Source organism: Poromitra crassiceps, assembly GCF_964638095.1.
Source record: "Poromitra crassiceps genome assembly, chromosome: 15".
In the NCBI taxonomy this organism is placed as follows: domain Eukaryota; kingdom Metazoa; phylum Chordata; class Actinopteri; order Beryciformes; family Melamphaidae; genus Poromitra; species Poromitra crassiceps.
In genome coordinates this window covers 18,955,937-18,966,289 of record NC_139634.1, presented here as the reverse complement: position 1 = coordinate 18,966,289, position 10,353 = coordinate 18,955,937, and the positions used below count along the sequence as shown (strand labels likewise).

Sequence of the window (10,353 nt, the reverse complement as noted above, 5' to 3'; positions counted from 1 at the left end):
TTCGGGTCTGTCAACATCATACACCCTCGCCCAGTAGACCCAGCCGAGGCCAATTAAGACCCCGACTCACGTCCCAGAAGCCGCTACGGATCAGCCTTACTACTCTATCTGCAACGTTGCCCGCGGGAGGGGTAAAAAGAACCCATTCCGCTGCAATAGAGCTAGTGCTACGCCGCAGTATTGGGCCTTCGGTGCATGGAGGATCTAGGCTCTGTGGGTTTCTCCCGGCCGTGCTCCTCCTTCGTCTCACCAGACCCCCCTTATGTCAAAGGCAATCCAGAGGCAGAAAGGAAACCTCAAGGACGCCCCAAGAGGGCCTGTGCGCTGCACGTCATTTACCTGCGTCGAGCACCTTGCTCTAGCCTGGAGGACCCCAGGCCGCGCCGATCTTGCGCAGATTTTCAGGAGGCTAATCCGTAGCGTTTGTGGATTTCTCCCTCACGAGAGAGCCAAGATGGGGTGCTAATCCCATCCCGTACCGGGTTGCCGTCTCTCCGGCCGTCAACTGTCTCTCCAGCTCGTCACCAAACTATTCTTGGTTGTCACCTAGTCTTTCCTAAGTGTCACCGGCCAGAGGCAAGCCAGGATTCTACATTCTCAAATACACTGCTACCGCATGCGCTAGGACGTGTCATCAGTGATGTTATCTGGGGTCGTTAGGTGTTTCGGGTCTGTCAACATCATACACCCTCGCCCAGTAGACCCAGCCGAGGCCAATTAAGACCCCGACTCACGTCCCAGAAGCCGCTACGGATCAGCCTTACTACTCTATCTGCAACGTTGCCCGCGGGAGGGGTAAAAAGAACCCATTCCGCTGCAATAGAGCTAGTGCTACGCCGCAGTATTGGGCCTTCGGTGCATGGAGGATCTAGGCTCTGTGGGTTTCTCCCGGCCGTGCTCCTCCTTCGTCTCACCAGACCCCCCTTATGTCAAAGGCAATCCAGAGGCAGAAAGGAAACCTCAAGGACGCCCCAAGAGGGCCTGTGCGCTGCACGTCATTTACCTGCGTCGAGCACCTTGCTCTAGCCTGGAGGACCCCAGGCCGCGCCGATCTTGCGCAGATTTTCAGGAGGCTAATCCGTAGCGTTTGTGGATTTCTCCCTCACGAGAGAGCCAAGATGGGGTGCTAATCCCATCCCGTACCGGGTTGCCGTCTCTCCGGCCGTCACACACACACACACACACACACACACACACACACACACAGTCATTCTCTCAGATGATTCAGCCCTGTTTTCAATTACTCAACGCCTTGGCACTGTAGGCCTAGAATGCATGATATGCCTGTGTGTGTGTGTGTGTGTGTGTGTGTGTGTGTGTGTGCCCATGCCAATGTACAGTGTATGTGTGTGTGTGTGTGTGTGTGTGTGTGTGTGCCCATGCCAATGTACAATGTGTGTGTGTGTGTGTGTGTGTGTGTGTGTGCCCATGCCAATGTACAGTGTGTGTGTGTGTGTGTTTGTGCGCCCATGCCAATGTACAGTGTGTGTGTGTGTGTGTGTGTGTGTGTGTGTGTGTGCGTGTGCGTGCGTGCGTGTGTGAACAGATATACAATAACTTTGTTCATCTAAAGAAAGATAGAGGATGGACTGGTGCAATTCATTAATGTATACTTCTATTTATTTTAGCGGTAGCTTATTTTGCTATAATGTGTGGCATGTGTGCGTGTCTGTGTGTGTGTGTGTGTGTGTGTGTGTGTGTGTGTGTGTGTGTGTGTTTATACAAGCTGCCTTCTGGCTTTCAACAGGAAGTCAGTTGAAAAATTGAACAACACCTCCACAAAAGCTGATTTTGAAACACGTGTGCAATAGTTTTGGCTCCAGTCAGCGATCACACCACATCATCAGTTATTGTGCATATGAGAACGGTGAACTCTGCCTGTCAACGTTTCAACATCCCCCTCCCCCCCCACACACACACACACACACTCACTCAGCAGGCAGCAGAGCATGAGACAACGTTACGGGAGTAAGACAAATAAAAAGCACATAGCACAGTTATTACGTGCTGAACGCAGCCCACTCAACCAGATCAGAGGTTTGTGTGCAGGACAGATAGACTGAACGCAGCCCACTCAACCAGATCAGAGGTTTGTGTGCAGGACAGATAGACTGAGAGAGAGAATATGAACAGTGGGACTTTTATCAGCCCAATCGCCTGAATAGAATAGAATAGAATAGAATAGAAGACTTTATTGATCCCCGGAGGGAAATTAACACATTATAGCAGCAAAGACACACAGATGACAAAGACATTAAAACACAACAGATATTTGCATTGTACACGTCTGCAAACCAGGGATATGTAGAATATCAAGGTAAATTTGAATGAAACGTTGACAAAATACCTTTCTAAAACGTGCATTTTACATCTCTGCAAACCTGCAATCTCAACATCAATTTGAAACAAAACTGAGGTTAGAATTTGACAACCTTGCTGCCTTTCCTATGTTAAAGACAAATAAAACAACTTTAACAACTTTTAGGCAAGTAAAACAACTTTGGTTTAGGCAAGTAAAAGCACTTGGTTCAGGTTGGTTATGTTTGGATTACCGTAGTCTTAAATAGGGGTTTCACAATATATCGTCCCACGAAATTTCACGATAGTAAAACGTCACGATATGTATCGTTGAGATGAAATCTCAATATATCGCAATTATTATTATTTTTTTTCCAAAAATAGACAAAGAAACGTCTTTGTTTGTTGAAGTTCAATATGTGGAAAGTAGTTCAGTTGAACAAGTCTCTGAAGAGACACATGAGAAGTTATACAGGAGAGAAACCATTCAATTGAGTTTCTGGCAAAACTGTTTACTTGACAGGAAAAACTGAAGATGCATAAAAAATAGACTAAGAAGAGTCTTGTTGTTTGAGTTTGAAGAAAAACTGAAGATGCATAATGAGAATTTATACTGCTGAGAAACCTTTTAGTTCAAAGTAAATCTAAGTGACGGTGTAACTCATTCTATTTCAAGATAAGCCTTATCTCCAATCTCATGTTTTTTCTAGTTGTTATTGTAATAACAATTTCCCACAACAGCATGTTTTGTATTTGTGCATTTCAAATAAAATACTACTTTTCCAGTCATATATTGTCATTATTCAAGTTTAAAAAAATATTGTTAAAATCGTATCGTATCGTATCGTTATCGTGAACCCAGTATCGTGATACGTATCGTATCGTGAACTGAGTGTATCGTGACACCCCTAGTCTTAAATAAGAAAAACATTTGTGAGTCACGGTTGAAATGTAGACTTTGGAAAAAGTTTGAAAAAAATATTTGTGAGCAGATAGAGGCTTATATTTCCAGAAATAATTGTATGTATGATTTATAATCAGGGTTTAGGTCACCACACTCTACAGATACCTGTCTGTTGTATCTCACCGATTACAGAAAAGGGAAATTGACAATGGTAAACTTTGTGGTATGGTATGGTACTCAATTTGCAAAAAGCATTCGATACTGTTGACCATCGGATCTCACTTTCTAATTTGAAGGATCTTGGTTTTAATAATTCTGCCACAGAGTGGATCAGATCTTATCAGAGTGGATCAGATCTTATCGGAGCAGATCGGAATGATACCAGAAGGCAATATGGGACTCTGTCAGGGGTAAGACAGCATGGAGTTCCCCAAGGAAGTATTTTGAGACCTTTTATTTTGATACTTCCATGTTATTGACATGAAGGCTGCTTGTTCTTGTCCCCTTGCTCTGCATGCATGCTTGTTGTATCACATAAGGATAAGAGCGTGGTGCAGAGCTGTGTGACTGCAGATTTAGACAGTGTAAGTAAATGGCTCACAGATAGCAGGCTCTCTCTTCACTTAGGTAAGACAGAGTCTATTCTCTTGGGGGACCAAGGTCAAATTCGGTAGATCACCTGGCTTTAATGTTAAGGTTGGATTGATTTTTAATACTGGTGTATCCACCTTATTTTTGGCGGCCATGATGCACCATGGGTGCTGCTTCCTTCTGCTGTCCTCTTCCCCCGTTACGTCTAGCTTGACACAACACAGCCCGTCTAATGTACCCGTCTGTAAACGGTGCAGCTGAGCTGATAAATGCCGACTTGTTCAACGAGCAACAGGTTAGCGGATGTGATAGATAACATCATTAGGCTACATTCCCAAAACGAGTGTTATTTTGTGACGAGCAAACTTTTAACGTCGGCGTTCGACAAGGAAATGCGATGCGAGGAGGCACACGCGCTGCAGTCATGGGCTGCAGTGCAGAGTACTACCCAGGCAGCGTCAAGCCAGCGTAAACACAGCTGCTCACGTTCTAGACCGGATATTGCTCCCAGAATTATTTTACAGCGGGAGCCTCACAAAAATAAGGTGGATAGGTTGTATCTGTTCATTGTGTGTTTTTTTTTAAACATCTGTCGGAAATAAATAAATAAATTCATGCATTCATTATGCTGGGGATCGAACATGGCCATCCGGTGTGAAAGGCAAGTGTTTAGGACCTACATCCACCCCGACCACAACACCCTCACTGGCCAACGCACTCTTTCAATAGCAGACTCTATGAGGTGTATAACCTGCATTCATGTATCTAGAAACGTGATATGCAATGTATTGATTGTTTCAGAAATGTTCATATTCTACATTTCCGTGGATTGCAGAAACGACAATGCCGATCTTTTATTCTGGTGACCAGGTTGGGTTTCCTTGCGTTCCAACAGTGTTACGGCTGTGTATATCTGTGTGTGTGTGCGCGCACATGTGTCTGTCCTCACCTCAGTCATCTTTCACCGTCCACGCTGCCAGTCTTGCCACTGAACTGCAGGAATTTCCTTATCAACATTTACCTTGTCACACACACACACACACACACACACACACACACACACACACACACACACACACACACACACACACACATACACATACACATACATACACACACACACACACACACACACACACACACACATACACATACACACACACACACACACACACACACACACACACACACACAGAGATTATCTCTTTTTAACTAGCTACTACTGTAAGCATTGTGGTTGGAATTCCAAGGTTAAATCCTGTGCTGTGACATTAAACTAGCTGTGTATACCAGTGTACTGTGTCACCTTGAAGAGGGACTGGGTGTATTTAATGGCAGCAGATGAACAGGTGAAAACAACATGCTGTTGTTATGCTAATGTTAAATGATGTATCACATGGGTGCGATTGAAAAGGAGTTCAGATAACATCAGATAGAAATGGGGAAGGGTGTGACCGGAAAGAAAGGGAAGGCAGAGACCATATAAGGAAGTCTATACTAGCACGATTTCTAGGGTGGAGAGTCGAGTGCCCGTGACATCACAGTTGGGCAATTGTGCGCCATCGGCCCTTCAATCACAGTTGCTCGAATTATATCACTGATGACATCACAACTGCCCGAGGGACATCACAGTTGAGCAAATGTGCGCAATGAGCAACTGTGGGGGCTCTCCAATTGACGTCACAGTTGCGCTACGCCCCATTCTTCCCATCTGCTGGGGAAGTGGCCTTTTCCTCTCCATCCTCCTGCTGGCGAGCTTGCTGAGTCATCATCAGAGGTAGACATGTTCCTGATAAAACGCATAACAAAGAAACTCAGAACTCACTTTTGGAAGTCGCTGCTCTTCTTCTAATGGCTTTCCGGCAGACTGGATGCCTTGCGGCACATTGCTGCCTCTCACAGAATATTACAGATTCCAGACTCGAGGGTCCGCCCCCTCCTCAATGCTCCTCCCCTTGGCCGCCTCGCTCTCCTCTTTGACCCTCGTGCTAGCGCGTCGACCTCTCTCTTCGAATCCTGCTCAACGGCCTTCGGTGAGGAATCCTCTCGGCTCTCTCCTCCCACTCCCTGCTCTCTGCCAACTGTGTCTATTTATAGCTGCCAATCCTGGCATCTATGACATCACTGATGGTCTAATCAGTGCGGTGATGTCACTTAGCTTCATGTCATTGCTGATGATGTCAGTCGCAGTGCAACCCCTGATGATGTCATTGCCGATGTCAGTCACCATGTGACATCACCACTCTCAATTGTGATGTCATACATCCCTGATGACGTCACTATTCACAGTAGCTCCAGGGGACCCGTCAGGCCCCCTTGGCACCCCATCCCGCCGTGAATAGGCGAGAACCTTTCTAACAACCCCTTCAGGGTGATTCAGGGCCCCTCCCCTTCAGGAAATGTTCAAACTTGATAAAACCTGCCTCCATTCAACCGGCTGTCATGTTTAGCCTCACAGCTAGAAGGTCCTGGTTTCAATTCCCGCCTGGGATGCTGTGGGCGCTGAGGGTGTGTCTGTCCCCCCCCCATCTCCTCAGTGCCCATGCCCAGGTGGGCTATCTTGCCAAAATGGCCTTTCTGTGTGGAGTTTGCATGTTCTTCCCGTGCTCCCCTTGGGTTCCTCCATACAACATCGATATGTTACACCCTCCCCCCCCTAAAAACATGCAGATCTCATCTGACCACGACAACATTTGAAGTTGGTCCCCGGCCGCTGTACACAAGAAAGCTGCCCACTGCTCCTGGCTGCCCAACGGAGGAAGGACAAGAAAGCTGCCCACTGCTCCTGGCCTGCCCCCCGGAGGAAGGACAAGCCTGGATGGGATAAATGCAGAGAATGTGTTTCACCGGCCACCGTCAGCATGTGTGTGTGTATGGCTGGCCGCATGTGTGTATTGGGTGTGTTCGTGTGACAAATAAAGACGGGTTTGTCCGTCCAGTTGTTCTTCTTCTAGTAGTTCCCCTTCGAAGTGGACTGCACAGGGTCAGCCATGTTAAGTAATATGGCTGAATACCCTGTGCAGTCCACTTCGCTGGGAACTACTAGCCGACTGGAACGCAGCCATGTGTTTGTTTACGTGATGTCGGGACGGGACAGGACGTCTGTCTCTCTGGCTGTCCTTTGCATATCTTGAGAATTGTTCTTTGGATCAACTTCAAACCTGGGGAGTGCACTTAGGGGACCTGACGGAGTGCAGTGCTGAATTTTGTGCAATTCGGACACGCGCATAGTCATAGCGCCACCTACTGGGAACACACACAAAAAATAATCTTGAGAACCGTTTATCCGATCGACTAATAATACCGTAATAGTTTGATTGAGAAGATGATGCTGGGGATGAAGAAAATCATACACCAGCCCAGACTGAACCAGAAGGCATTCAGAGACTCCACCACGTGTGAGCAGATGACGATCTTTGCAGAGTCCACAGCTCTCGCCAAGCGCCCACAGCGGCCGAGCTGCTCCCTGATCGCGATCTTGATCCAGTTAGCACATGCTTCGAAGTAAGTCATCTGATGCTCCAAAAACGTTCTGCTTTCTTTCCAGATGATCAGTGTCATGTCTGTTTGGAGGAAGTCTTTTGCTTTGCTCAACACCACCGCCATTGTTGCATTGATATTTCCCGCGGTCAATCGAAGACTGTTTACAGTTGTTTTGAGCTGTGGAGCGATGGTTGTGTTTATCTCGAAGTGGATCTTCCTCAGCTTTGTGGCCTCAACATTCTGATTCCGAATTTCTCTGATCATCCTTGTTACGTCATCGAGTTTATCTGTCATTGGAGTGAGATCAATTATGCCGATCTGCTGTATGACGTCTGCTAGAGAAGTTGCATTGGGGATCCGAATGTTGATGTTTATATTCTTAAAGTTCTGCCAGATCCCCTCTGTGTATTTAGATACACTGAGCAGGTTTTCAATGTCTATGAACTCATGCACTTTTAATGATGACCACAGAAACATGTTTTCCCTACAATCACTGTGAATATTCATGAGATTGAGTTTGGAAAAGTACTGCTGATGCAACGTTTGGTTTAGACTTGGAAGACGAAACTTTGAAATTAGATCTGGGGTATGAATGACCGTATCAATAAACTTTAGCAGGTCTCCGTTGGCCCAGGGCTGACAGACCAGTTTATAAACATTCCCGCCCAACAGGAACAGCACAAGCACCACTAACATAAACAACCAGGAGACCAGGAAGCTGACGCCTGCACCCATCATGAGGAAGGTGCCTCCACGAGGGCCCAGGAGGAGACCCAGGACATTACACAGCACCACCAGTAGCACCACGCAGCACAGGGTCACAGACAGCTTCTGTCTCATATATTCTGCACTCTTCACCTGTGGAGTGATGGAGGTGATTCTTTCTTGGAGTTTGTCTGACACGCTGGTGAGATCAGAGAGACCTTCGGTCATCTGGGAGATCCGCTCTTGTAACTCATTCAGTATCTCCTTCACTTGCTTATCCATACGCTGAACTAAGGGCTTGGCCTCCTTGGCAACTCTATTGGGGATGTCGTCGAATTTACGCTCCACCACCTGGATTTGGGGTTCGAAATTGGTGACTTTGTCCACTACGGACTGCAACTCAACCAGACCGGGGATGTGTGAGAGCTCATTTGGCATTGGATCAGCAACGTTGATGGTCTGCTTATTAATGGCACGGACGTCGTCCTGGAGGGCCTGCAGTCGTACCAGTGTTGAGCGCAGCTCTGTCAGGAGATCACCAGTTCTGTTGGTCTCTCGGAACAGAACTTTAAGTGAGTACAGGACTGGATGCAGGGTCTCATTAATGCGTTCCTGGATCGCTGTACCCAGCTTAGGGCCAATTGCATTTAGGTTTTGGATAACCTTATGTGCCGACTGGTTTAACTCATTCACCACACTAATTCCGAAAATGGTAAATCGCTGTTGCACGGCAGTGAGGTAGGTGTGTAGATTGTCTAAATTAATGTTGAGCTCCACTGCACTCTGGTCCACACTCACTCTGAGAGCCTCGTTACTTTTGAACATACAGATGTTTCCTGCAAATATTATGAGTGTGGTGATGAATGCACAGCAGCAGATGCCGGATTTCTGCTCCTGGTACATCTGCCGACCACAGCCGCGTAGGCACACCAGGAAGAAACCAACTATGGGCCGACCACAGCCGCGACGGCACACCAGGAAGAAACCAACTATGGGCATCAGAACAATGTACAGGACACCTATGGCTGCGCACACCAAGAAACCGATCTGATAGCGCAGGGCTTCTTTGATGACTGATGCCAGATCCAACTGCACATAGTCAAATAATCTCATGATTATTAGCCTTATTAGCCTAACCGCTTCCTCTGTAGGGAAGCGGTTAGGCTGGACCGTGTTGAGGAAGGACTGGACAAGGACGGCCATGAAGCCCGCTCCAGTATCCACCAGTGTGTTGTTCTGGTACTGTGGCTGGGGGAGCCTCTGCAAGGCCACAGCTGCTGGACAGGCAGCTTGGGGAGGGGAGGACTGGGCCAGGCTGAGCCGCAGGAGGAGCACTACTACCACCGCCCTGAACGCTCCAGCGTCACAACGCCACCTCCATCCCTTCAACCCCTCACATGGCCCCATGCCTACAGGTGAGACTGGCTGGGGAAAGACATGGCTGGAGAAAAGTGTGTTTAACGAGCAATCACCCAACTTCCTCTGTCTCATCACTGATGACATTTCTCAAGTGAGCATGCTCAGAACACCTCCCTATTATAGTAGTAAGATTGTAATTACACGAGTGACATCATCACTGGTGACAGCAACAATTGCTCAAGTGACATCACTGGTGACATCCCCAATTCTATACAATAGTGCAGTGGTCCCCAACCACCGGGCTGTGAGCCCTGTCCACCATGAAAAAGAAATCGTCATGCACATGTTAGCCCCCTATTGTTCGCAAGGACCCATGGCAGTTGTAAACAAATAGCCATGCCTCAACATCAATGGGATATGTCTCTCCTTATATGGTCAATGATGTCACCAGAACGTCAAACAGGAGTCTCCACTGAAGACACGTTGGAAGAGAAGACGCGCTCGTATTATTTTCCCATACGATGAGGTCAATCCACTGAATCCAGACTCAATCTAAACTTAAAGCTATAGCGTTACTTAGCCTAGTATGCTACATGGGCAAGTGCTGGACTGGATTATAATACAGCATGGAAGTTCATTTGGAGTGGACTGCAGCGATCGCACCGACGGCAGCAGAAACAGTAAGTTCATCTACCCAAATCGCTCCTCATAGCCTTGAAGCTCTAAAATTCTACTTGACTCAACGACCAGTGGAAGACATGCCTCCTAGTGACTTCATACTATCACTAACTGAATGGACCCTAAACAATAATGTTTTCCTGTTTCAGGATCAACTTTTTAGACAAGTGAAAGGAACTGCAATGGGTGTGGCCTACTCTCCGAGCTATGCTGGACTTTTCCTAGGCCTGTGGGAGAAATGCACATCTACAGCCCTGCCAACTCTTTCCTGGACAAAGTCACATGGTATGGCAGATATATTGATGACTTATTTTTTATATTCAATGGGACTGAGA

The 10,353-nt window shown here is 47.1% G+C and overlaps 1 protein-coding gene across 1 annotated transcript; it reads right to left on the bottom strand.

Moving 5' to 3' along the window:
• Nucleotides 1-7,087: 7,087 nt before the first annotated feature.
• Nucleotides 7,088-9,388, bottom strand: LOC310790099 (prominin-1-A-like; the record flags this gene model as incomplete). The annotated part of the gene is made up of 1 exon (XM_083651792.1): nucleotides 7,088-9,388. One exon carries the CDS (start codon nucleotides 9,386-9,388, stop codon nucleotides 7,088-7,090), a length of 2,301 nt encoding a protein of 766 aa, XP_083507918.1.
• Between the last annotated feature and the right edge of the window lie 965 nt (nucleotides 9,389-10,353).